Source organism: Rhea pennata, unplaced genomic scaffold (assembly GCF_028389875.1).
Source record: "Rhea pennata isolate bPtePen1 unplaced genomic scaffold, bPtePen1.pri scaffold_33, whole genome shotgun sequence".
Taxonomy (NCBI): Eukaryota; Metazoa; Chordata; class Aves; order Rheiformes; family Rheidae; genus Rhea; species Rhea pennata.
Genome location: NW_026907680.1, coordinates 1,184,274 through 1,211,617, shown reverse-complemented (window position 1 = coordinate 1,211,617; position 27,344 = coordinate 1,184,274). Strand labels below are relative to the sequence as shown.

The window sequence follows — 27,344 nt, the reverse complement described above, 5'->3', positions numbered from 1 at the left end:
TGCATCTGTTGTGGTGCCTGTGAAAAACTGATCACTTACTGACCTCATCTCCACCTTGCTGCTCTGCTGCTGCTCTTTAAAATGGATGTTACTTCTTCCCTTTTTCACACCATATGTTTCTGTTTTCTTATGGAATGCAAGCCCTTCAGATAAGGAACTGTCGTCTTTTGCGACCGCACAGTGCTGCATAGCGTTTACGTTCTGTGGTTTAAGGGAGACAGCTAGTACTTCACTGGGATTGGAAACAAACATTTGGAGTATTGGATAAGCTGTTAACTTTGTATAAATCTTAGTAAATTATCTTAGTAAGTTACCTTAGTAAATAGTGAGACAAAAAAGCCAGTTCCTCCTTGTAACATTGCATTTGTTAACGTCTTGTAAGGGAGAATGTTCAAATTTCTGTCGTGGATGCAGATGTCGTGCTGGCTCTTGTCGCATGCAGAAGCCAGCGTCAGCAATCTGAAACAAGCAGCGCTTGTTAAAGCTCCAGTCATGCCAACTCTGTACGCTATAATGCAGTATTTGGATATTGCAGCGAACCAAGAGTATTTGGTTGAAAGGGTCAAAGGTATGTGGTCAACCATACTGACTTTAAAACGTTTCCGTTAGCTGGGTCAAGCGTCGGCGGTGTCAGATACCCCGTCAATTAAGAGGTTTGAACTACAGTCACAGCAGGGAGAAGAGCTGCTTTTCAAGTAGCAGAGGTAGTTTTTGCAACTTCCTCTTTTCAGACCAATGTAATGATGTGGGACTTGGCATGGAAGTTTTTATTTCTTCTCTCAGTTTGGGGTGTGAAGTGTCCTATTTAATTCCTTCATTAATTACCAATAAAAATTACCTTGTAAACTCCACTCCCCTAACTTTATATCCTCTCCAAAGCGCCCACGCTGCAAACGGACGAGCTCACCACACACCCAGCCAAGAGCCACCCGACTTGGGGCAGTTGGTTTAATTCAGCTGCAGAGAACTTCCTGGGTGCTCGCGTGGCTCACAAGCAGTGCTGCTGCTGCTGCTGCTGCCGTTGTGGCTGCTGCTGTGGCCACTGCCGCTGCCCCTGGGGCTCCCACTGCTGCTGTTGGTCTTTCTGACACTGGGTCTTCGTGTGCCGCTGCCACTGCCAGTGGGGCTGCTGTTGAGTCCAGCATTGGATCTTCCGCTGCCACTGCTGCTACGAGCGGGTTTCCCGCTGTGTCCAACATTGCAGCTCCCACTGTCACTGCCGCTGTGTTTGCCGCTGGCACTTGGGCTGCCGCTGTACCCGCCACTGGGGCTTCCAGTGACGCTGCCACCGCCAGTGGATCTGCTGCTGCGTCTGCCACTGGGGCTTCCAGTTCCGCTGCCGCTGTGTCCGGCACTGCCACTGCCGCTGCCACTTGGTCTGACACTGGGGCTTCCAGTGCCACTGGGGCTGCCACTGTGTTTGACAGTGGGGTTTCCAGTGCCCCTGCCATTGACACTGGGGCTGCCACTGTGTCTTACAGTGGGGCTTCCAGTGCCACTGCCATTGACACTGGGGCTGCTGCAGTGTCTTACAGTGGGGCTTCCAGTGCCACTGCCATTGACACTGGGGCTGCCACTGTGTCTTACAGTGGGGCTTCCAGTGCCACTGCCGCTGCCACTGGGGCTGCCGCTGTCTCTGCCACTGGGGCTTCCAGTGCCACTGCCATTGACACTGGGGCTGCCGCTCTGTCTGCCACCGGGGCTCCCGCTGCCACTGCTACGCTGCCTGCTACTGACACTGGGGCTGCCGTTCTCTTTTGCAGTGGGGCTTCCACTGCCGCTGCCTCTGGGTCCCTTCAGGGTGCTGCACCCAATGGGAGGGGTCCTGAGCCTTGCACTGGGGGGCTTTCCACGGGGGGGCATTGCATGGGGGGGGAGGGGAGGAAGGTCCCTTCTGGGTGTTGCACCCACGGGGAGGGATCCTGGACATTGCACTGGGGGGGGGTGGCTTTCCATGGCGGGGGTGTTGCACCTGGGGGACGATTTGCACAGTGTGCGGGGGTCCCTCCTGGGTTGGGCTGCAGCGGGTGCTGGAGTGCATGAGCCTGGGAAGGGGGTGGGGTTTTTTTCGGGGGGGGGGGAAGCAGGGGCTCCGGTGCGGCGCCAGGGCCGCAAGAGGACGAACGCGCGGCGCCTCCCAGGCTCGGCTTGGCGCGGCTCAGCCTGGCCCGGCCCGTCCTGGCCGCTGCCTCTCTTGCAGCCGCTGCCGGGGAGCCGGAGGTGCGGGGCGAGGGCCCGCGGTGGGGCTCGCCCTGCGACCGCCGCTGCGCCGCCATTAACGACCCGCATGGCGACCTGCCCTTGGCCTCCCACCCCCACGGCATCCTTGCCCCCCGCATCCTCGCCCTCCGCATCCTGCCTGGTAGGGAGCCCGGCGGCGGCAGCGGCGAGGGGGGTCCGCGCAGGGGGTCCCTGTGCCAGCGTCCGCACCCGCTCGCCTCTCGCCCGCAGTCGTCACCCACCAGCAGCACTTGAACGAGGTGCCAGCGTGCGAGAGCTGCGGGGCAAAGACCACGCTGACGGCCGAGAGCGCAGTGGAGGCCAACAAGCTCTCCAACGACGTCAAGGTGGGTCCGTCCCCCCGCGGCCCATGCCCATCCTGCTGTGCGGGAGGGGAGGGGGTCTTTTCTTTGGCCGCGACCTTCTCCTCTCTGCAGTTCGGCTTCAAGAAGTGGAAGAGCCACGCGACTGCCCGGCCCTGGGAGGACCGCTCGGAGATCAGGAAGGAGCTCTACTCCAACCTGAGCGTCATCCGTGGCTTTGGAGGTGGGCGGCCGCTGAGGCTCTAGGGTTCGCGGCAAAACCCTGTTGGGAGGAGGGAGCCCGGTTAACACCCCCCCTCCTCCGCTGTGCACGTGGCGAAGCGGCTGGCGGAGCAGCGGAGGGGCCGGTCGCTGTCTGCAGGCTCCACGGTGACGTTGGACAGCGTCCTCTACGCGCTGCTCTTCGGCTGGTGGCTGGCGCTCCTCTACGTCCTGGTGGCCGCCGAGATGTTCCTCACCGTCGTGGGGGCTCCTTACGGTGAGTCTTCCCCAGGTGCCCGTCCCCGGTGCGACCGGGCCGGGCTGTCGTGGTGGGAGACGGGACGTGCGCGTCGGGGTCCTGCCCCGCGTCTCGATGCCGCTGTCCCCGCAGGGCGGCTCTGCAGGGACCTGGGCGGCTACTTCCTCTGGCCCTTCAGCAAAGTGATCCAGCGGGTGGAGGTAACGGCCGGGTGCCATCCGTACGTCCGTCCCCGCCAGCCCCTCCTCACTCTCCGCCAGGGTCCCGCCGCGGAGGCCGACGGCACCCGGGAGACCTCGGCCCTGCTCGGCGGCCCAGCGCCCGGCCGCTGGTGCCCCGCGGACCCCGGCTACCGGGTGAGCGCCCGGCGCGGGAGGTGCTGGACGGGGCCCGAGGGGCGGCTCTTTGGGAGCCCGGCTGCTCCCGTTTGGCTTTTTCCACCCTAAAAAACTGCCGCCACCGGGCCGTCCTTGCAGCAACGCGCTGCCGCCGCCGCCGCCGTGTGGCTCTGCCTGGGCTACCCGGCGCTGGCACTGGCCCACGGGCTCGTCTGCTTCGTCGCCTGGCTCCTCTTCTTCCTCATCTCCGTCGCCAAGATGAGCACCCGCACGGCCCACCGGGTGCTGCTGCCACCCCCGGAGTGGGTGCGCGTCTGGCGCCCGCGCATGGTGGGTGGCCCCTGGTGCTGGGAGTGGAGGGTCCCCCCTCGATGGGCTGGCTTTTGGCAGGGGGGACACCCAGACCGGTGTCACCCGCTTGGTTTCCATCGCCCCGCTGCCGCCGCTGCACACGAACGTGCCGCTGGAGGCGGAGGTGATCAAGTGCTGCTACCGCGCCGTCAACGCCTACTACTACAAGTACGCCGTGGACGGCATCAACGTCTTCGCTGTCAGTGTCCTTTTCCCTGCCACTTCCTTTTTGTGTGTACGCGGGGACACGTCAACTGGGCACCTCCTTGAGGTACCACCCCTCAAAAACCACCGCCCTCCCCCCCCCACTTCGGACACGTTCTTGACGGCTGCAGCAGACCTGCTGCTGCTGGTGGTGGTGACGCTGGTGCTGGGCTACGTGGACGGGCGCAACCGGCTGACGAGCTCGCCCGTGAAGTTCGCCCTGGCGCTGCTCTCCATCATGCCCCTCTCCTACTACATCGGCATGGCCATCGCCAGGTGAGCAGCTGCCTGGTGCCGGGGCCACCCCGCGGCGCTGCTTCCCGCCCCGTTGACCCTCTGCGCTTCCCATCCCCGCAGCATCTCGGCGCAGAGCAACGTCGCGGTGGGGGCGGTGGTGAACGCCACGTTCGGCTCCATCACGGAGCTCACCTTCTACATCACGGCGCTCATCAAGGGCGCCCATAAGGGCAGCAAGTGCTATGAGGAGATCGTCAAGGCGGAGCTGACGGGCACCCTGGTGGGCTGCGTCCTCCTGGTCCCGGTGAGCCCGGCGGGGAGGAGGCGCTTGTGTCACGAAAGCCCCCGTCCTCCAGCGTGGGAGGAGGAGAGGACCTCCTCGCCGAGGTCACACTGACAGCCACGTTCTCTCCGAGGGCTTGTGCACGGTCATAGGAGGCATCCGGCACCAGGAGCAGAGGTTCAACAGCCGCTCGGCGGGTGTCAGCTCGGCCCTGCTCTTCCTCTCCGTGGGAGGTGAGTGCCCCAGCGGCAGTGCCAGTGGGGGGAGGATGTCCCGTGCCGTGGCCTGGCGCCCACTTCCACCTCTCCTGCCAGCAGGCGTCTTCGCCCCGATGCTCTTCTCCAAGGTGTATGGGAGGCTGGTGTGCGGCGAGTGCCACAACGTCACCCAGAACGCGCTGGGCCACTACCTCTGCAAGAGCTGCCACTTCGACCTGGTAAGCCCCCAAACCGCGGCACCCATGGGCACCCGTAGCCCGCCCGGCTCCTCGCCGGCGGCCCGCAAAGGGCACTGCAGGGTGCCCAGGGCACGGCCATGGCGCTCGCCCCGCTGATGGGCTCTCCGTTGCAGGTGCAGAACAACGGCATGCTCTACTACAGCCACGTCCAGTGAGTGTTCTGGGGTGGACCCGGTCCCCGTGTCAGGGTGGCACTTCGTGGTTGGCTCACAGGTCCTCAGGGAGCTGCCTGGTCGCGGGCAGGGCGTCCCCCCTCCTGGGGATGGCACCGCTGTGCCTGTCTGGTCCCAGGGCTGGACCACGCTGCGTCCATCTCCCTCTGTCCGGGGACAGCCACCGGTGTCCTCAGCTCTGTGGGGTGCAGGGGAACGCCGGGGCCTCCAAAGGGCTCTCACGTGGGGCTGAGCGCCGTGTCCCGCAGGCCCCTGGTGTACACAGTGTCCCTGCTGCTCCCTGCCGCCTACCTCATCGGCCTCTTCTTCACCCTGAAAACTCACTTGCACATCTATGACATCCACATCAGCGACTGTCACAGTGAGTGCCACCCCGGCTCCGCTCGGCGAGTCCCCTGCTCCCCTTCCCACGCTGGGAGGCTCACGTGGGGTTTCTGATTCCTCCCTGCTCCTTTCCCCCAGGGCCCGGCCACCACCACAGCACCGTGGTCCACTGGTCTCGGTGGAGGGCACTGGTCATCCTCCTGCTGTCCATGCTGAACATCCCTTTCCTGCTTGAAACAAGCATCTGAATTATCACAGAGCTGAGCAGAAACTCTTCACTCGCTCTTCACTTTCTATCACAGAAAGGCCCAGCACTTCCAGTGCCACCAGCAGGAGGGCCCCAGAGGCTCTGCTGGTGTGTTCACGGAGAGCAAGGTGCAACAGCGTGTGTATTCCAAAACTACATTCACCACTGCTGCCTTTGAAGGCAGGACTGGGCGATGTTGGGCAGGGCTCAGTGAACCCATGGGAAGGGCTCTTGCAAGCCAGCGCCCATAGCACAAGGCTTTTGCAGGAAGCACGCTGGAAAAGAAGGGCCCCCAGCAGTGACACTTACTGCTCTGGCATTCTCGTCCACTTCATTCCAGGCCACTCAGTAGGTGCTCCACCTTCTGAAGATGGCTTCCTCCCGCCTGGCACTGCCTTCTGGGCAGAGCACTCTGGGGTGCCTAGGAATGGACTGCAAATACACACCGCGGGGAGGTGGCATGAGCACAGGGGGAGTAGGGTCCCCATTTCAGCCTGACAAGTTGGGCACCTGCTTCTGCCGCAGAAGGCAGTTCTGTAGCAGAAGCACGTGGGTCCCACTGACTGGGGTCACATCCACAGGAATGGGGATCACCCCCTAACAAAACACCCAGGGCTGCACGTTATGCCCAAAGTAGAGCTCTGGACAGAACCAGAGCAAAAATTTCTCTCCATGCAGGAAGGCGAGCAGCAGGGTCATCTGCCAGGACAGGCTCCAAGGCACAGCATTACGTGCTGTGCTGCCAGCTACATTAGCCACTGCTCCGTGGCCCCAGGGACTCTGTTCCGGGATGGGCAATGGTTTGCTGCCTGTCTTCCTTAGTCCGGTGGCCTTACGAGGTCATCCTACAAGGGACAGCCTAAGCTGGAATACAGCCACACCGCTGTTGTGTTAAGGCAGGATCAAAGCAGAGAGGAAAGGTGTCAGGCTCTCACTCTGGTGCCAGGGCACATGTCTGGCTTCATTCTCCCTCTGTCATAGTTTCTTAATTCTGTCTTCAACACTTGAACTGCAACATATTCAGTGTTGCAGAGGTGGGAGGGGACCAGGTCTTGGGGAAGACTTTGCAAGGTACCTATTTACCACTAGCTCACCATGACATGGTACCCATCTACCTGCACCCAAACCTCTTCTGCTCACTGGAGCTTTAATGGGCAGCAAGTGCTGTGAGCCTGGAGAGTGGCCCTCTCCTCCAGCAGCAGCTGCTGGTGCATCCATCAACTGCTCATAGCTCACCTCTTCAGTAGAGCCACCCTGCTGTCTTCAAGTGTTTTGCTGGCAGAGCTCTAGCCATGCGTCATAGCCTGTGTTACACATCAGGGCTGCGAACGTTACAGAGCAACAGTCAGTGACTTGCTTTGCTGATAAAAGGTGATACAAATCTTTCCTAGTGATGGGAGGCACCTTTCTGTCTTCAAAAGCATCCCCCAAAATAAGCTGCAGCCATCTTCAGGGTGGTGGTGGTGGGGTGCTGCTAACAGTGCAAAGCCAAAATCATGTGTGCATGAACACACAGCAGCCTCTAAGCCTGTGTGTGGGGCAGGTCATCCCTCCCCTCCCAGAGCCCTGGGGTGGCTGCTGCAGCATGGGGACAAGTGTTTGAAGGCTGAGTAAAGCGCCTTGCTGCTTCACCCCACAACTGACTTGTTTTCAGAGGCAGCGCTGGAGAGCATGCAGCTCTGGTTTGAGGGCTTGCTGCTAGGTAAGGCAATGCTTTTGTGCATCTTGACTATTTGAACGATTCAAGGTTCCTGCTGGCGCACACGAGCTGGGGGACCTTTGCTGCTTTGGGGCCTAGCTCTGCCACATAGCTAGAAGGAGGATAAATTACTCCAGGCTTTGCTTGCCCGGGCTCCTGCTTGGCTTCGGCTGCCACTGCTGTTGCTGGAGGCCTGGCTCCATCATCTTCAAACAAGGCTGTCTTAAAGTACTAGTTTCTCCTTTCTAAGAGCAAATCTGCCTTTTAAAAAGAAAACCTTCCATGATGTCAGCGTGTTGCTACCTTTGCCAGAGCAGGGCTGTTTTCCTAAGGAGCAGAGGCTTTTGCTGGGCTTCCCTTCAGGGTAAAAGGGTGCTGACAGGAAGGCTCCCGGGAAGGCTCAGAGCAGAGGCTGGGGAAGAACCTTCCCTTCTGCGAAAACAGAGCTGCCATAGCCCCCACAGAGCCCTCCTGTCCTCCCTAGCAGGACTGCCCTGCACATTGCCCTAGAGTTTAGTGAGCTGCCTTCCCCTGTGCTTGCCTCTCTCTTCTCTCCATTCTGTCCTGGATCAGCCTTTTGGCTCTTCCCTGGACAAAAGCCTGCCAGATCATTTAGCTCTTTGCCCATATTCCCCTGCAGCTGCTCTTGTGTGGAATGGAGGGGCTGCTGTGAGCAAGAGCAACGGGTATTTCTGCAGTTCTGAGAGGCAGCTTCTTCTCTGTAGCATGGAAACATGGGCTGCCCTTGCCAGCAGCAAGAGCCTTTCCTTGGCAGCATCTCACCTCTCTTTCTCACCTTTGCAGATGAAAATACGCAGGGATTCAATCCTGACAGCCACTAAAGCAGCTTCGATTGTGTCCCTTGAACCTCTTCCAAGTATTTTTCCAATGTGAGTACTTTCCCTTCTTTCTTTCCCCCTGCCTGACAAAGGCAGCAGCCTCTCCGCACAGGTTTGTTAGGGCTGCATTGCCAGGGCTGGGGGAGGCTGCTCTGAAAGTGCTTTGGGAACAAGTCTTTCCAGCGGCTGGGTCCCACCTGCCTGCAGGCATGCTCTGCCTTCATCTGGGCTCTGTGGGTGAGGATAGGGTTCTGCAGAACTCTGTGATGTTGTCCACCTGCTAAGGGCTTTGTGTGTAAATGCTTGATGCCTTTCTGCTTCTTTGACACTGGGTGCCCAGCAATAATCCGTTGCCCACCCCTGAACACAGAGCCTTTGGGGCCACGGAGCAGTCTTGTAGTTGGCAGGACAGCAGGTAATGATGTGTTTCAGAGCCTGTCCTTGCAGATGACCCTGCTGCTCTCCTCACTGCCTGGAGAGAGTCTCCCTTGGGCTCCTGGAGCTCTCCTTCAGGCATGACGTGCAGCCCCAGGTGCTTTGGTGGGAGGTGATGCACTGATGTGGCCCCAGTCAGTGGGAGCCCTGTGCTTCTGCTGCAGAATTGCCTTCTGCTGCAGGAGCAGGTGTGAAGCTGGTGAGGGCCAGGTGGGGACCCTACTCTCCCTGTGCTCATATCACCTCTCCGCGGTGTGTATTTGCAGGCCGGTGCCAGTCACCTCAGAGTGCTCTGCACAGAGTGCAGCAGCGGGCAGGAAGAAGGAACGGAGAGAAGCCCGAGCACTAGTGCATGTCCTCTGAGCGAGGGCCGTCAGAGGTCTGGAGTGGTAAGTGCTCCTCATTGAGGCCCTTCATGTGCCAGCCTGCTCTCTGCCCAGGCCTTGTGCTATGGGCGCTGGCTGTACAAGAGGCCTGCTGGGCCCTGGAAGGCTTTGTGCAGGGCTTTGTTTTCAGAGATGCCAGCTGTGCTCTACTTCTGCAATGTATCTGCCTCTCCAGCGCTCTCTGTGAGCAACCCAACAAAGCCTCTGGGGCTCTCTGCTTGGTGGCTGTGGAACTGCAGGGCGTTTCCACGCTAGAAGATGGAGAGTTTCTCTTCAGCTGTGTGATGAGTTAGATCTTTGGTGTGAACAAGCAAGGGATGTTCAGCCTTGCTGGGCTTCCCTTCAGGGCAGAAGGGTGCTGACAGGAAGGCTCACGGGAAGAGTTAGGGAACAGGCCTTTCCCTTGCGGGAAAAGAGACCGGCTCTGGCCCCCACTGCGCACCCCTGTCCTCCCTAGCAGGACGGCCTTGGCCTTTCTGCCGCAGGAGGGCACAGCCTGTTCCTTTCTGCCTCCTTCTCCAGGGGGAAGAAGAGCCATGGGCGGAGACAGGGACAAGCAGGAGAAAGAGCAGCAGCAGTGGCAGTGTCAGCGGCAGACCCGGTGGCAACAGAAGACAGAGCAGCAGTGGCAGGGGCAGTGGCAGCATCAGTGGCAGCCACAGTGCCGGCAGCAGCCCCACTGGCAGTGGCAGTGGGAGCCCCAGTGGCAGACAGAGCGGCAGCCCCACCGGGAGCCCCAGTGGCACTGGGAAACCCACTGTCAGACAGAGCGACAGCCCCAGTGTCAGCAGCAGCCTCACTGGCAGTGGCAGTGGAAGCTCCAGCTGCAGGCACAGCGGCAGCTCCAGTGCCAGTGTCAGACAGAGCGGCAGCGGCAGTGGAAGCTCCAGTGGCGGGGACAGCAGCAGATCCACTGGCGGTGGCAGCAGCAGTGGAAGCCCCGGTGGCGGGCACAGCGGCAGCCCCAGGGGCAGGCGCAGTCGAAGACCACATGTCAGACAGAGGGGAAGCGGCAGTGGGAGCCCCGGGGGCAGCGGCGGTGGCCACAGCAGCAGCCACAACGGCGGCAGCAGCAGCAGCAGCAGCAGCAGCTCTGCTTGTGAGCCGCGCGAGCACCCAGGAAGTTCTTGTGTGCTGAATTAAACCAGCTGCCCCAGGCCGGGTGGCTCTTGGCGGGGTGTGCGGCGCGCTCGCCCGCCTGCAGCGCGGCAGCTCTGGGGAGGCCTGAGGAGCGGAGCGGAGCAGCCGGGGCTCGGGGCCAGGAAGGCTCCTCCTCACAGCGGCTGCTCCCGCGAGGCGCCAGGGAGGGGGCGGGGCTCGGCGGCCGCGCTGCCTGCTGGGATTGCAGTTCCCGGCGCGGGGCGGCAGCGGCATCGCTGGGCCTGGGGGAGGGAAGGGGGCGCGGCGAGGGGCCCAGGCGTCCGAGCCGGCGCTCAGGTAACGGGGGTGGTGGGGAGGGGGGGTGCTCGGACACCTGGGCCCCTGACGTGGGAAGGGATGGGGACTTCCTGGGCACGTGGAAGGAGGGGCCCAGACGCCTGGGCCCCTGGGGTAGGGGGAGGCAATGGGGTGTCCGGATGCCTGGGCCCTGGAGTCAGGGCGGGGCAGAGGGATGCCCGTACGCCTGGGCCGCTCGCGTAGTGGGCAGAAGAGAGGTGCCCGGACACCTGGGCCCCTCGGGTAGAGGCGGGCAGGAGAGTGCCCAGATGCCTGGGCCCCTGGGGTGCAGGGGGGCAGAGGAGTGCCTGGACCCCTGGGGTGGGGGGGAGCAGGGGGGATGTTGCCCCAGTGGTCCCCATTGCCCTGCACATGGGTGTGCGTGGGGCTGCCGTGTGTGTGTCTTTGTCTGTGAAAGGCCCAGCTGTGTCGTTGGCATGTGCGTGTCGGCGTGTTTGTGGGGCAGCCATGTTGACGTGTGCATGGTTGCTGCAGAACAAGCCAAGGGTGATGAGCTCGATTGAACGTATTTGCCATGACACTGTCTGAAATTAGCTTAAAACTCCAATGCAGTGAGTTCCCAGCAAGACATACAGGTTGAACCAGGTGATGGGATGTCTCCTCCCTGTCAGAGGTGCTCATCGTACATCATCCATAGCTCCAGCATTTCCCATGGCCAGTTCACACTGCGCAGCTGTGGTGGTCTCTGATAGGGCTGTAATTAGCTGTGCTGTCACTTGATGGCACTGGCTCAGTGGAGATGGGAGCAGCCATGAGAAAGGGTCACCAGCAAGGCTGGGAGGTGGCCTGGGAGTCCTAGTCTCCTAAGGGAAGGAGCCTCCTTTGGAAAGGTGTCTGCTCTGTCCTTCCCTTCTGCAGCGCCCCATTGACCATGCAAGATTGGAGCTCCCTCCCATTGCTTCCCCTCTCATTTCTTTTCTGTTTTGCTGTCCCACAGGCTTTAGGGGCAGAGAACAAATCCCCAAAGAATCTGTTCAAATGTTGGCAGTGACAGGTGAGACTTTTGGGGGAAAATGCCTCAAAACCAGGGGCAGGGGCTCAAACACCCACTCTAAAACACAGCATTGGCCCCAGCACAGCCCCAGTTTGAATTAGACATTCACACGAGCCTCTGCTTTCGGCTAGATGCTGCCATCACCCACTAACAACAGAGAGGACTGGGTGCTCCGTGGTGCCGTTCATTTCCTCCTTGGGTCGTGCTAGCTCAGGCAAACCCCTCTCTGAAGTGGCTGCTGCTCCATGACCTGTGAAGCAGCTGAAAGAGCACCAGTGTGTCCACAGATGACTAACCCTTTGCTTCTGTCTTCCCCAGGGGAACACTTTGTTGATAGGCACCGAGTGGAGCTGACTGAACGCGTTGTAGAAGTGAAAGGTGTCCTGGACCTCCTGCTCGGGGACATTCTGGACTTTGAGCAATACCAAAGAATTCTGGCGGAGAAAACATCCCACACCATGATGCGTGAGCTGTTCAGGCTGATGCCGAGCTGGACTCCCTGGTGCAAGGATCGCCTGTACGAGGCCCTGAAGAAAAAGCCCCCACGCCTCGCTGAAGTCCTTGAGAAGTAATTTGCCGAGGCACTGACTGCTCTGTGATACAGAGGAGTTCTTCCATGGAGAAGCAAAGTTCCTCTAGGCAGCTCACAAGTGACTTCACAAATGGCAGCATCACCAAATCACTGAATCAACGCATTGCTGAAGTTGGAAAGCACCCCTGGAGAACATCTGCCTCCACCCTCTTTTCTTTTATACCTGGAGGTATACCTGGAGCATGCTGACTGAGACTGTGTCCAGTTGGGTTTTGAGCACCAGCAAGGATGGAGACTCATAGTCCTGCTGAGCAACTTGGTCCAGTCTTCCATCGCTCTTGCAGCAGAAAATCTTTTCTTACATTTCAATGGAATTTCTTGTATTTCTACATGTGCCTGTTGCCTCCCATCCTGCCACTGGCTGTCACAGAAGAATCTGTCTCTGTCTTCTTTATGCCATGTCCCCATCAGGTACTTCTGTACATTCAAATTGCCCTGAGCCTTCTCCCCTTACACACTGAACAGGCCCAGCTATCTCTGTCTCTCCTCATACAGGAGATGCTCCAGGCCCTTAGTCTTCTTTGTGGTTGGACTCACTGCAGTAGGTCCATGTTTCTCTTGTGCTGGTGGACCAAGCTCTCCAGGTGCGGCCTCACCAGTGCTGAGCAGAGGGGAAGGATCACCTGCCTCCACCTGCTGGCAATGCTCTTCCTGATGCAGCCCAGGATACCATGGCTGCTCTTTGCCACCAGAGCACATTGCTGGTTCATGGTCAGCTTGGTGCCCACCACAACCCCCAGGTCCTTCTCTGAAAAGCTCCTCTCCAGCACGGCCAGGTATCAGCACCCCTCCCTGGTTACACACCAAGTCCCTGCTTCATCAGGACATTGTTGAAGAAGCAATGGGAGACAGCGTGGAGCCCTCCTGGAGGCAGCTGCACAACACCTGCTGCTCTCCTCTCCTGCACTGAGCTTGCCAACACCCCTGCTGCCTCCCCAGGCTGGTTGCTCCTTCCCAGGCACTAACAGCAGCTTTGTGGCCACTGGTGGCCTCTCAGGTCTTGAGGCACAAGTGAGCTCACTAGCAGAAGCAGCAGCAAGGTTCCTCCTCCTGGCTTCCAGGTGGGTGGGGCTGGAATCACCTCCCTGTCAGCACTGACACCATTTTCCTGCCGCGACGCTCCCGGGTGCAAGGCACAAGTGCCCTCACACTCAGCATCAAAGCCTTGTGCCTGCCAGTGGCCATGCTGGGCTGCACTGGAGGGTTTTCCAGTGCAGGAGGACTGAAGTAGGGGACACAGAACAGATCCAGGAGCAATGTGCTCAGTGCTAAGAGAACGCTAAAAATGCTACATGTCTGTAGCCGGAAGAGAATGGAAGGGAGCAGAGGGACTGCTTTGGCTAAAAGGCAGCACCTGACTTGAGCAAGACCACACGTGTGCTTCCATACAAAATACTTAGGCAGCTCCATCAAGCTGCAGAAGAAAGGTTAGCCAGTTGGTTACTCGCACGAGAAGGGACATGGACTTTACTGTGCCAGACATGCTCCATATCCCTGCAGGCTTGTTAGAGGGAAGTGCAGTGTGCCTGGCAGTTTTTGAAACCCCTTGGAGTTTAGGTTCAGACTGCTGCAAGGATTTCTCACAGCCAGACCACTTAGTGGGAAACCATTACCGTGCTGTGTAAAGCAAATATTTTTCACCAGCATTGCATTGTATTTTGTGCCGGTCACATCCTTTCTGCTCAGAATATCACAATGCCTCTGTACTGCCCTGGAAAGTGTCATTTGCTGCAGATCCTTCAGTAGATGCATGGAAGCCAACACATGTACTTCCAACTTCACCTGCACCTGGGAGAGGGGGAAAAAAAAAACCCAGTGTTAGTTTTTCAGCACACGTAGCCCAAAGCGTTTGTGGAAATAAATAGTACATGGGAGTGGACGGTGCAAAAATGTAGAGAGATGTAAAGCCCTCAGAGGAACTCAAAATGAAAGGGGCCCACACAGAGGAAGACATTTGATTTTTTGTGTTTGATTATCACTCAACATGCTCTTGAAAGAGAGTGAAGGAAATTCCACTGGATATCCCCATCAAAGGGATGGGGCCGAACTCTTTTCACTAGTGCCATGCAACAGGACAAGAGGCAACGGGCACAAACTGAACCAGCGGAAGCTCCGCCTCAATATGAGGAGGAATTTCTTCCCTGTGAGAGTGATCGAGCACTGGGAGAGGTTTCCCAGAGACATTGTGGAGTCTCCTCCTCTGGAGAGATTCAGACCCTGCCCAGATGCAACCCTGTCTAACATGATCGAGGTGACCCTGCTTGAGCAGGGAGGTAGGACAAGATGATCCCCTGAGGTCCCTTCCAACCTTACCCATTCTGTGATTCTGTGATATGCCCCACACGTTTTCAGAAAACCCACTGACCATATCTACTTACACCATTGGCCAACCTGGACCCCTGCAGGTCTCTCTGTCTCCAAGCATCCCATCTTCCTTCACAGCTCAGAAAGGCAGTTTTATGGAGGACAAATCTTTTAGCCGCTTTCTGCTGAGCCTTCTCGATGGAGATGTATATGCATACACAAACACACACACGGGTACCACTTGCCCTGTCGAAACTTCCTTTTTTTCCAGGGAAACTCCTCTACAGGACTATGTAAACCAACCAAGAAGACCCTCAGTGTCTTCCTGCATCTAGCACAATCAGATAGTCTCAGAAGCCAATAAATGACATTGCTCCCAGTCAGCACGGGATGACATTCAAAAATGCTAGTGTTAGGCAATAGGTTTGTGGACACGCCAGCAAATGTTGAAAGCTGTAGAGAAACAAATCACAGTGCTGGGTGAGGAAAAGATCCTGGAGCAAAAAGGACCTCTCTGATGATCTCCGTGCTTTGAAATAGGTCCTGTCACAAAGCAGGGACTCCAGAGGAACCAGTTTGCCCTCCTCCTCCGCCCATCCCTTTCCTTTGTCAGAGCCTGGGAAGCACACTGCATACACGAGTGGAAGGCCCACATCTCCAATGGATCTGAGGAGCTTTCCTTCTCTGACAATACCTATGCAGACTCTTCCTGGGCCCTTCTGCGAATGGAGCCATTAGGAGCCACAGTCATCTCAGTGTGGCCGGGGACACTGGTGGGGAGTTCTTGTTTTCTTCTTGAAATTGTATGAGTAAAGAGAAAAGCAAGAACTCAGCCCGTCCAGGAGAGCTCCTGCTGAAGGTGGCAGCCCAGCATGCCAAGAGGCCCACTTGTGTTCTGAGGCCGTACTTGAAGACCAGGCTGAGAAAATTGTGGGCTTTACCTGAGGACTTTGGCTCCCCAGTATGGCTTAAGGCCTTTGTGATGAGGAGTTCCCGTACCCTTTTCCGATCCAAATCATGCTCCCATACGGGCAGCTGACTCTCTGCTGTGACAAACGTGGTCTGGAGGAAAAAGCCAGCCCAAGATGTCTTTCTGCCTTGCTTGCTTCTGGTAGGGATCAATCTTTTCAAACAAACCAAAACCAGAACCACTCATTCCTCTCCATGTTATAGGCTCCCCAAATAAGAGCTACAGAAGGACCAAAGCACAGGGAATGGCTGGGCAATAAAGTGCCAGAGGGTATTTGCTGCAGGAGGAGTAAGGCCTCTTGGGGAGTAAATGACCACATCTGAACTTTGCATGCACCGGGGCAGGCTGTGAGCTAACAGCTCTTGGTCAGGAAGGAGAGGCAAGAGAGAGGTCGCTGAAAGCCACATCTCCTTGCCCTGCGGAGGTGAGAAGAAGCCCAGCAGAAGTGCTTTGAAGAGGAAGAGAGAAGCCAAGCAAGGAGCTGCATCTGGCCCTGCCACAGGTTGACGGTGTGCTTTCAGGCCAAGGTGGGGGTGTGCTTCTGGAAGGACCAAGCAGGCAAAGGCTTTGTGTCTCCTGCGTCTGGCTGAGGAAGCTCCCAGGCCCCAGGCTGCTGGAAGAAGACCCTGTTGGGGCAATCAGTGCATTTTTGGCTGTTCTGCACCTACTTGCTGTTGTTCCAGCCTGTGCTAGAAAGACTGTGCTGAAGCACCAGCAGCTCTCAGAACACTGACCTCAAGCACTTAGTGAGCTGCAGTTTGCAAGCAGAACCTCCATGTACTTGCTGCTGCTCCAGCCTTTGCAAGAGAGGCCTAGGCTGGAGTAACATCTCGTTGGAATCGGACTCTCTCCTCAGCCAGAGGTCTGTCTGCAGAGAAGGCAGTGCCTGGCCTGGCCCTGGGGCCTGTGGGGCAGAGGCTCTGCGGGCTGGCAGAGGCCATGTGGGGTTTTCTGGGAGGAAAACATCTGCAATGGAGGAGAAGAGAGCTAAATTCCCTAATTCTCCCTCCCACCGCACTTCTGTTCTGCCTTCCTCCCCTTCTCGCACCATGGCTCCACCGCCTGCTGCTTTTCCTGCCAGCACCAAATGCCCTCTCCCATGTCTATTGCCTGCCTTAGCCAACAGACCCCAGCCCACTTCTGGGGCACTTCGCTGTGCCCCAGAGAGCCCTCCCGGCAGCAGGGCACTGCCTTGGGGCACCCACCTCTTGGCAGGTGCCAAGGAGCAGCTGCCACAAAGGCTCCTGGGGCCAGCAGAGCTGCTGCTGCTGCTGCTGCTGTGCGTGGGCAGAGCAGGGGCAAAAGCACTTTCTGAGCTTCCCCACAGACCTGCTGACCCCTCAGCAGCCTCCCCAGTCTCCAGCTCTTCTCCAGCCTTGGCACCTCCTTTTCCCTTCCCCCAAAACAACAGCGTGGAACAGAAAGCCAACACTCAGGAAACCTCCTTCCCTGTGGAGTGGTCCCTGCCTTGACTTTCCTCCGGGCAAGTTCCTGGGGCTGAGCAGCAGCTCTGAGCAGCCTTGCCCCACACAGCCTCTGATCTGGGACAGCAAGATCCTGCCCTTCTGTGGGCTGCTACTTCCCACCATGGCTTCTCCACGCAGCGCTGCAGGCAGTTGCCCAGGCGGGCTGAGTGCTGACCAAGGCAGGTGGCAGAGGCATGGCCCTGGGCACCCTGACCTCCCAGGACACTGCTCTCAGGCACAGCCCTGGGCACACCTGGCTGCACGCACGCCCTGCTCGCACAGCCCTACACCCTCCCCGGCAGAAGGAAGCCGTGCCGCCCTGTCCCTCGGACACTGTGGCAGCAAGTCCCTGCCCTAAAGCACCAGCTGCTCCACCGAGAGAGCTCTCTGGAAAGATGGCCTCAACCATCACCTGCGCGAGGTCTCCAGGACCCCGCGAGCAGCTCAGCAGCACTGCCCTGCAGCCAGAGACTTCCCACTGGAAGGGCTCTGCCCATTTCTGCCAGAAGGAGCTCTCAGCTGCTGCCTCCCTCCTGAGCGTCCGGAGCTTCCCTCCGTTTTGTCTCAGCTCAGCTCAGCACGGGCAGGCAGTGCCCTCAGCACTGCGGCTCCTGGCAGAGGAGCTGCTCCTGCACCCAGCAGGGAAGTCATTTCCCCAGGCTTCGGGGAGTGAGTGAGCTGAGTCAGCCTGGGCCCCTCATTTCTTTGGGGAGAAGCCCTCCAGGTGGTGGGGCAGACACCTCCATCCCATGCACGCCACCAACCCCCAGGACGGTTGTGGGATTCATCCTGCTTAAGCTGCCGTGTGCCCAAAAGAGGTGCACAGAAGTGTGCGAGCTCCTTGTCCCCCCTCCCATTTCCAGTCCAAGGTGGTGGAAGGTGGGAGTCAGCTGCTGCCGTGGAAACACTGGGTGACACCAGAGGTGCCAGAGGTGATCCAGGGCATGCGCAAGAGCCTGCGAGCTCTCCCTGGGCAATGTGGAGAGACACAGACCCGTGTGTGGCATCATCTGGGGGCTCTGGGGGACATTCCCAGAGGCAGGATGCACCAGCTGCCCACGCCTGGCAGGAAGAAACTTCTCCTTCGGCACTGAGCCAGGGCTTTGCTGCCTGCCAAGGCCTTGCTGGAGGTTTCCCTGCCATCGGTCCGTTCTCAGCACTTCCTTGCACTGGGGGCAGCAGGAGCCGCAGCCTGTGCTGTGTCGCCATGGGTGGAGGCTGGTGCAGTGCCCCACTGCCCCCCTCCCCTCGCAGCCAGGTTTCCAGCATGGGGCCATGGCCTGGCTGAGTGCAGCCGCAGCACCCAGCCCAGCCGGTCCCCCGGTGGGGTTATCCCTGCCCCAGGACCTCCCCAGTGCGGGGGTCACGGCAGCCCCACAAGTGCCGCGCCACGCAGCGTGAGCAGCGGGTGCCCGTCATCCCCCTGCGGGGTAAGGCCTTCGCGACCTCCTTGCCCAGGATCGCTGTCGAGAGGCTGAGCGCCAAGATGGGCTGTAGATGCCCGGGGGCTTTGGGGAGCCTGGGCAGGCTGGGGGTGCCCCAAGGGTCCTCCGCTGATGGTGCCTTGTGGTGCAGGGGGCATGACGTGTCTTTGCCTTGCTTTGCAGTGGCCGTGCCCATCTGGGAGGGTGTCTCCAACTACATCCAGGAGAAGCTGGTGCTGAACAAGGTGGGTGTGCCATCCTCTCCCTCCCCTCCCATACCCATGCTGGCAGCAGCACTGACCCCTCGGGGCCATGGGCCGCAATAGTCCTGCCCCTCCTCTCCAAGCAGAAGCAACTTCCCTGCAGAAGCATGCTGCAAATGACAGCTGTGCCCCAGACCGACTTCTCCCAAAAGGGAGGTGCCCAATGTGCAGTGCAGCTGTGGTTGCTGGAAGGGTGGGAGGCTTTCTGGGCCCTCTCTGGAGATCCTGGCAGAGTGCAAGGCCAGAAAGAGAGCCGTTCTGGGAAAGCCTTTTCTTCGTGTGCTGGAGGGGCGGCAACGTTGCCTTTGGAGGCTGAGGAGGAGGGGGAGGAAACTATGGGGAATGGCCTTCTCAGGGAGTTCTCCAGGGCTTCCGCCAAGCTTTCCAGAAGGCTCTGTCTTGCCCCTTTGCATGCCAGCCATGGGCAGGGCACCTAGCACCGTGGCCATGCTTGGAGAACAACTCTCTCTTTGTCTGTCTCCCATGCTTCTAAGGCTTCTCTCTACTTCTCTGGCTGCAGGATGTGAGAATTATTCCCCTTGGCAACTTCAGTGTTGCTACAAAACAAGTCGTTGCTGGCAAGAAAAGTCCTCTGACTGTTCAGAGACCCGCATTTCGCCTCTCAAGCAACCTTGTGGATCTTCACGGCCTCAGCCACGAGGAGGCCTCTGTTGCTGGTAAGAAGGCAGACTGAAACCTCGGCTTCCCCTGGGGACATCGCGGGGCTGTGGCTCTCTGCTGTTTCCCAGGGGCTGTTAGAAATTGAGACTTGCTGCCCCGGGTGCTGAGCAGAGCTTCAGGGTGTTTTGATTATCACAACATTATAATGCAGAATCCAACGAGAGTCTCTCGGTGTGTCTCTCTCTTGCACTGGCTCGAACACGTGGCTCCATAGTGGGGCTTTTGTGGCTGCTGCTTCCAGTGCCGTGTAGTTGCCACTGTTGTTCCCCGTTGATGCCACAGCAGCCGTCTGCTCAAAAGGACAAGTCCTTCCTATTGCTTCCTAACACCGATGGATTAAGAGGCAGCGTGGAAGGCTGTTGTGCAGCCCATGTGTTTTCCTCCTCCTTTGGAGCCAGCGTGACATGGCACAGCTAAGGCTCGTCAAAGCTGGCATGGCCTGAGTGCCGGCACCATTCCTCTGTGCACTGCCTTCTGCTGGCAGCTGGCCCCCTTGCTGCTCTGCTTGGCCTGCCCTCCTGCCTTCCGCTCCCAGGAGGTGGCCAGGGCTTGCTCTTGGTGTCTGTGCAGGGAAGGAAGCCCTGCGGTAAACTTGGCCCAGGAGGCTGCAGAGTGCTTTGAATCTGGGTCAGGGAGGGCTGACAGGAGCCTCCTGTGGGGGCTTTTGTGGGGGTTAAAGCAGAGAGCTCTGCAGCTCCATGCTGCCGCAAGACCTTCAGGCGCCCAGCACTGTGTGGGAGCCTGCTGAAGGGCTCCGTCCGTGACTGGGCTGCTCTTTGCTTGTTGCCTAGGGCGCAGGAAAGCTGAGACCCTCAAGTATCCTCACGTAGCCGTGGCCATCTCCGTGCCTTGGAAAACAGTGGCGGCCTGCGTGGAGGAGACCGTGTACCTTCTGTCTTGCTGCCTGGCCAATGGGAAGAACGTGGCCCTTCTTTTCAAGGGCATTGGCGTGCTTCTCATTGAAGGCAAAGAGGTGACAATGTGGTTTTACAGAGGCTTTCTGCGCAGGCTGAATGCCTCCCCACAGCTGCTCAAAGCTCTTCTGGATGTAAGTCTGCCTTTTTCCACAGCTCTCCTTCTCACCCCTTTGCAAGCCTGGCCAAGTCCAAAGCAACCGCTTTCCCCCCACTGCCAGGTCCTGGGAGTTCTTTCCTGCTAGGCTTCCTCCAGAAGTCTTCCAGAAAGTCAGCCTTTCCTTGGGGTCTTTGTGTTAGGATCCCATTTGTCTCCAGGCCTCCTCTGGCCATGTTTGGGATTGTGGGGCAGTGCGTCCAACAGCTGCTCCTCAAGTTGCAGAAGACTCTCGGGGTTTGTCACAGACAAAGTCATTGCAAGCCAGGGCCTTTGCCCAGGTCTCCAGTGCAGCCGTGTCATTCAGCCTGGGCTTTCTGGTGCAGAAGGCCTCTGTTTGCCTCCCTTGACTTCTCCACTATGCAACAAGTGCTCTCCTGCATCAGCCTCTTGGCTCTTGCCCTTGACAGAAGCCTGCCAGTGTTTCTGGCCATCTGCCTGTATTATTCCGCACCTGCTGGTCTGTAGAATGGAGGTGGGGATGGCTGTGAGCAAGAGCGAGGGGTGTTTCCCTCTTTCTGAGTGGCAGCTTCTTCTCTGATTAGTGGAAACATGGTCTGCCCTTGTGGGCAGCAAGGTCCTTTTCTTCGTAGCATCTCACCCATGTCTCTGCCCTTTGCAGATGCCAGAGATGAGGCATTCAGTTCTCGCAAGCACCCAAACAGCGGCTTCCCTGATCCATTCTGGCTCTCTCATTGTCTTTCCAACGTGAGTACTTTGGTTTGCTCCTTTCCACCTGAGTTCCTGGCTCACCCAAAGAGCAGCTCCTCACTACAGGTTTGGTCGAGGTGTGTTGCCAGAGCTAGTGAAGGCTGCTCAGGATGTGCTTGCAGAGCAAGTCTTCTGAGGAGTTGGATCCCCGTGTGCTTCAGCCATGCCCTGGCTTTGCTTGGGCTCTGTGTGGGGGTTCTGCTGAGCTCTGTGCTGGCTCCCACCTTGTGAAGGCCTTTGTTGCACTAGGGGCCCAGGAATGGAGGCTGTTCTTTGCAGATGCTCTGCCCTGAGCTTGGGAGGGATTGCAAGGGCTGTGGAGGTCTAGATTAGAATTTCCTAAGAGGGTGGAAAGCTGGAGGAAAGGGGCCTTGTCTGATGTGCCTGCACAGGAGCCTGCTCAGGAGCTGTCAGACAGGCTGCAGTGTTGACCTGGAGGGTTTGCTTTGGAAAGCTGAGAAGGAGCTCTCTCCCCAGGGGTAGAGGGAAGGCCTGGAGCAGTGTGAGGAGGAAGCTGGTGGCCCTGCAGGCAGGATGCTGGGTCCCTGCACTTCCTGAGGGAGTCCTGCAGGAGATGACCTGTCCTGCATATTCCCCCTTTGGGAAAGGCTGCTGTTTGTATCAGCTTCGCAATGTGCCTGCACGCCCAGAATTCACAGAAGCAGCAAAGGAAATGCGGGGCCCTTCCTTGCGAGTGGTATCTTTTTCTGGTTTACAGGTATGTGCTTGAGAGTGCCCCTCCAAGACCATCTGTGGGAGCTGTGAAGCCCACGTGGGAAGAAGAGAAGGGACTAGATGTTGCCAGCAGCAAGGAAGGTAATGGAGTGGCTGATGCCTGGCTGGGCTTTGCACCTTCTCCTTTGTTGGTCCTTGGCAGGGCATTGGAGCCAAGGCTGCAGCACCGTGGCTCGCCTAGCATGAGGCACTAGAGGCAAGGCAGCTCAGCCCTGATGGGGAGTCGACAATCTGCTCACTTGTGCCAAGACTTCCTTCCACCTTCAAAGCAATTCGTTCTGCCCTTGCCTTCTGTGTTTCTCCTACACATTTCCAAAGCACAGCCTTTGGCTTGACTGTGTGTTTTCTTCCCTTCTGATTGCAGAGCATGTATCTGGCCAGCGCCTCCTCCAGCGAGAGAGGCAGCCTGAATCCAAAGTGGTGGCTACCAATGTGGAGGAAGGCATGGTGGAGGAAGAGCCTCGAGGCAGGTGAGACACTTGGGGGAATGGCGGAGGGTGACCCTGTAGCCTTGTGTGTCTTGGAGGGTGATGTTTCCCTTGGACACAAGGTCCTGAGGAGCTCTGAATGCCTTTTAAGCTCTGCCACGAGGACTAGGCCTCCCTCGCTGGTTGGGCAGACAAGAGCAAGTGCCTGGCAGAGCCTGCTCTTGGCTTTCTGCCCCCGCTGCCTCTGCTTCCAGCTTCCAGATCTTTGGGCAACTCAATGTAATTGGTCCTTCGGGAAGAGGAGGGCCTTTTCCCCTAGCCCATAGATGAAAGTAAGGAGAATGCTGCTCCTCTGTGGAGAGCAGGGCTGGGTGTCTCAGGGCAATTTTGGAGGCTGAGGAAGAGTCTGCATGCCCTTGTCAGGCCTTGTGAGGAGCTAAGTGGAAAAGCTCAACTGGTGCGAGGTGCAAGAGGGGTGTGCAGGGAATGCTGCTGGAGGGGAGGATGCCTTGGGTGAATATCTCCCCAAAGCTGTGGTGTTTCCCCTTGGGCAATGCCCTTCCTTTGACTGCCAGCAGCAAGGAGGAAGGAGGGTCATTTCCAGGCAGCAGTCAGGGGTGGCGAGCAGCAGGCTCGAGAGGGTGTGGCCATGGCTCAGGCAGCCCTTAGAGGCAAGGGCGAGTTGTTTGGGCACTTTGAAGAGGATGGGAAGGAGGGACATGAGTGCCTGAAGACGGAAGGACTGCAAGGGACAGAGCAGTTATTCCCGGTTCCATTTCTGAAGCTTCCAAGAAAGCTTGTCCTTGGGGGCCACACAGCAGTGGCTACTGGAGTGCTCAGGACAGTGGGTAATGGTGTGTCCTGGAGCCTGTCCTTGGAGCTTACCCTGCTGCTCTCCTTGGTGCCTGGAGAAAAAGTCTTGATGTGGGCACCCAGAGCTTTCCCTCGGGCACGCTGTGCAGCCCTGGGTGGTTGGGTGGTGGGGAGTCTCTGTGTCACACTTCCCCACGGTGTGTATTTGCAGCATGCTGCCAGCAATTCAGCCTAGCTCTGCAAAGGAGGATTTACTGGGCTGGAGGAAGCAGCTGCCAGAAGCCAGAGCAGGAGCTGGCTGGCCCGAGACTGGCTATCAGAAGTCAAGAGAGGTAGGTGCTCCTGATGGAGGTCCTTCTTTTGGCAGCTTGCTTTCTGCCAAAGCATCGTGGTGTGGGCACTGGCTGGACAAGAGCCCTTCCCATGGGTTCCTCTGGGCCCTGCCTGACTGTCCCCGGGGTTAGCTGTCAAAGGCGCTGCTTGTGCTCTACTTCTGCAGTGCATCTCTCATGACTCCTTCACTCTCCATTAACCTCTCCCAGCAGAGCCTCTGGGGCCCTCGCTCTAGTGGCCGTGGAACTGCTGGGCCTTTCTGCTATAGCAGATGGAGAGATTCTGTTCAGCGGTGTGATTATTCAGATGCTTGGTTCAAACAGGAAAGGGATGTTCAGCCTTGCTGGGCTTCCCTTCAGGGTAAAAGAGCACTGACAGGGAAGGGTCAGAGCAGAGGCTGAGAAAGAACCTTCCCTTCTGGGAAAACAGAGCTGCCGTAACCCCCACTGCCCTCTCTCATCCTCCCTAGCAGGACTGCCCTGCACATTGCCCTAGAGTTTAGTGAGCTGCCTTCCCCTGCACTTGCCTGCCTTGACTTCCCAATGCTCTGCTGGATTAGCCTCTTTGTGCTTGCCCTGGACATAATCCTGCCAGAGCTTTTAGACTTTTGCCTATATTCTCCTACAGCTGGTCTTGTGTGGAATGGAGGGGCTGCTGTGAGCAACAATGATGGGTATTTCAGAGTTTCTGAGAGGCAGCTTCTTCTTTTCTGAGTAGTGGAAACTTTAGCTGCCTTTGCCAGCAGCAAGATTCTTTCCTTGGCAGCATCTCACCGGTGTTTCTCACCTTTGCAGATGCTGGAGATGAGGGACTCAGTCCTCGAAGCCAGCCAGAGGAGTGAGACTGAGGCCCCTTGTGCTCTTCCAAGTATTTTTCCAACGTGAGTACTTTGCCTTGCTTCTTTTCCCCTGACTGACGAAGGCAGCAGCCTCTCAGCACAGGTTTGATAGGGCTGCAGTGCCAGGGCTGGGGGAGGCTGCTCTGAAAGTGCTTTGGGAGCAAGACTTCCCAGCGGCTGCATCCCAGTGGCTCTGCCTTCATACAGGGTCTGTTGGAGGCCCTAAGCCAAGATTTATGCTGTCTCCCACCACGCAAGAGCTTTATTCTGGACTGCCTTGATGCCTTTCTCTGTCTTTGTCACTGGGTGCCCAGCAGCAATCCATTGCCCATCCCGGAACACAGAGTCCTTGGGGCCATGGGGCAGTGGCTAATGTAGTCGGCAGCACAGCGCGTAATGCTGTGCCTGGGAGCCTGTCCTGCCAGATGACCCTGCTGCTCGCCTTCCTGCATGGAGAGAAATTTTCACTGTGGTTGTGTCCAGAGCTCTCCTTCAGGCATGATCTGCAGCCCTGGGTGTTTTGTTAGGGGGTGATCCCCGTTTCTGTTGATGTGACCCCAGTGAGGGGGACCCACGTGCTTCTGCTACAGAACTGCCTTCTGCGGTAGAAGCAGGTGCCCAACTTGTCAGGCTGAAATGGGGACCCTACTGCCCCTGTGCTCATGCCACCTCCCCGTGGTGTGTATTTGCAGTCCATTCCTAGGCACCCCAGAGTGCTCTGCCCAGAAGGCAGTGCCAGGCGGGAGGAAGCCATCATCAGAAGGTGGAGCACCTACTGAGTGGCCTGGGAATGAAGTGGACGAGAATGCCAGAGCAGTAAGTGTCACTGCTGGGGGCCCTTCTTTTCCAGCTTGCTTCCTGCAAACTCCTTGTGCTATGGGCGCTGGCTTGCAAGAGCCCTTCCCATGGGTTCACTGAGCCCTGCCCGACATCGCCCAGTCCTGCCTTCAAAGGCAGCAGTGGTGAATGTAGTTGTGGAATGCACACGCTGTTGCACCTTGCTCTCCGTGAACACACCAGCAGAGCCTCTGGGGCCCTCCTGCTGGTGGCACTGGAAGTGCTGGGCCTTTCTGTGATAGAAAGTGAAGAGCTTCTGCTCAGCTCTGTGATAATTCAGATGCTTCTTTCAAGCAGGAAAGGGATGTTCAGCCTTTCTGGGCTTCCCTTCAGGGTAAAAGGGTGCTGACAGGAAGGCTCCCGGGAAGGCTCAGAGCAGAGGCTGGGGAAGAACCTTCCCTTCTGGAGAAGCTTCTGAGCTGGCTTCCCCTGCGCTTGCCTCCCTTGATGTCTCCGTTCTGTCCTGGATCAGCCTTTTGGCTCTTCCCTGGACAAAAGCCTGCCAGAACATTTAGCTCTTTGCCCATATTCCCCTGCAGCTGCTCTTGTGTGGAATGGAGGGGCTGCTGTGAGCAAGAGCAAAGGATCAACGGCTGTTTCTGCAATTCTGAGAGGCAGCTTCTTCTCTGAAGCATGGAAACATGGGCTGCCCTTACCAGCAGCAAGATCCTTTCCTTGGAAGCATCTCACCTCTCTTTCTCACCTTTGCAGATGAAAATACACAGGGATTCAATCCCGACAGCTCCTAAAGCAGCTCCGATTGTGTCCCCTGCACCTCTTCCAAACATGTTCCTAAGGTGAGTACTTTGCCTTCCTTCTTTCCCCTCTTCCTGACAAAGGCAGCAGCCTCTCCGCACAGGTTTGTTAGGGCTGCATTGCCAGGGCTGGGGGAGGCTGCTCTGAAAGTGCTTTGGGAGCAAAAATTCCAAGCGGCTGGGTCCCAGTGACCTGCACGCATGCTCTGCCTTCATCTGGGCTCTGTGGGTGGGGAGAGGGTTCTGCAGAGCTGCCTCCCACTATGCAAGAGCTTTATGCTTGACTGCCTTGATATCTTTCTCCTTCTTCGACACTGGGAGCCCAGCAACAACCTATTGCCCATCCCTGAACACAGAGTGTTCAGGTCTTATGTAGCTGACAGGACAGCAGGTAATGCTGTGCCTTGGAGCCTGTCCTGGCAGATGACCCTGCTGCTCTCCTCACTGCCTGGAGAGAGTCTCCCTTGGGCTCCTGGAGCTCTCCTTCAGGCATGACGTGCAGCCCCAGGTGTTTTGGTGGGAGGTGATGCTCTGATGTGGCCGCAGTCAGTGGGAGCCCTGTGCTTCTGCTGCAGAATTGCCTTCTGCTGCAGGAGCAGGTGTGAAGCTGGTGAGGGCCAGGTGGGGACCCTACTCTCCCTGTGCTCATATCACCTCTCCGCGGTGTGTATTTGCAGGCCAGTGCCAGTCACCTTAGAGTGCTTTGCACAGAGTGGAGCAGCAGTGGGCAGGAAGAAGGAACGGAGAGAAGCCCGAGCACTAGCTGCATGTCCTCTGAGCGAGGACCGTCAGAGGTCTGGCGTGGTAAGTGCTCCTCATTGAGGCCCTTCATGTGCCAGCCTGCTCTCTGCCCAGGCCTTGTGCTATGGGCGCTGGCTGTACAAGAGCCCTTCCCATGGGCTCTGCTGAGCCTTTCAAGACTTGGCCCGGGGCTTGCCTTCACAGGCACCGCTTGTGCTCCAGGTTTGCAATATAGCTCTTTCTGCTGCGCCCTCCTTGAACACACCAGCAGAGGCACCGGGGTCCCGTTTTTTGATTGCCTCTGAACTGCAGAGCCTTTCTGCGATAGAAAATTCAGTTTCTGCTCAGTTGAGTGATTATTGAGATGCTGGGTGCAAATGAGAACGGGATGTTCAGTGTGACTGGTCTTTCCTTCAGGGCAGTAGGATGTTTGTAGGAAGGCGCATGGGAAGGGTCAGAGCAGAGCCTGAGAAATAATTTTCCCTTCTGGGAAAAGAGACCTGCTGCAGCCCCCACTGCCCCCTCCTGTCCTCCCTAGCAGGACTGCCCTGCATATTGCCCTAGAGTTTAGTGAGCTGCCTTCCCCTGCGCTTGCCTCCCTTGACTCCTTCATGCTCTTCTGGATCAGCCTTTTGGCTCTTCCCTTGACAAAAGCCTGCCAGAACATTTAGCTCTTTGCCCATATTCCCCTGCAGCTGTGCTTGTGTGGAATGGAGGGGCTACTGTGAGCAAGAACGATAGCTGTTTCTGCAGTTCCGAGAGGCAGCTTCTTCTCCGGAGCATGGAAACATGGGCTGCCCTTGCCAGCAGCAAGAGCCTTTACTTGGCAGCATCTCACCTCTCTTTCTCACCTTTGCAGATGAAAATACACAGGGATTCAATCCCGACAGCTCCTAAAGCAGCTCCGATTGTGTCCCCTGCATCTCTTCCAAACATGTTCCTAAGGTGAGTACT

At 57.9% G+C, this 27,344-nt stretch overlaps 1 protein-coding gene across 1 annotated transcript; it reads left to right on the top strand.

The window, feature by feature from the left end:
- The first annotated feature begins 513 nt into the window (after positions 1 to 513).
- On the top strand, positions 514 to 22,119 carry LOC134154679 (uncharacterized). The gene is made up of 18 exons (XM_062601359.1): positions 514 to 568; positions 2,201 to 2,350; positions 2,452 to 2,567; positions 2,658 to 2,766; positions 2,905 to 3,021; positions 3,136 to 3,203; positions 3,264 to 3,359; positions 3,480 to 3,671; positions 3,793 to 3,895; positions 4,031 to 4,172; positions 4,254 to 4,437; positions 4,550 to 4,649; positions 4,734 to 4,852; positions 4,987 to 5,024; positions 5,295 to 5,407; positions 5,509 to 5,575; positions 18,105 to 18,190; positions 22,010 to 22,119. The coding sequence occupies exons 1-18, from the start codon at positions 514 to 516 to the stop codon at positions 22,117 to 22,119; spliced, it is 1,965 nt and encodes a 654-aa protein (XP_062457343.1).
- Positions 22,120 to 27,344: the final 5,225 nt, after the last annotated feature.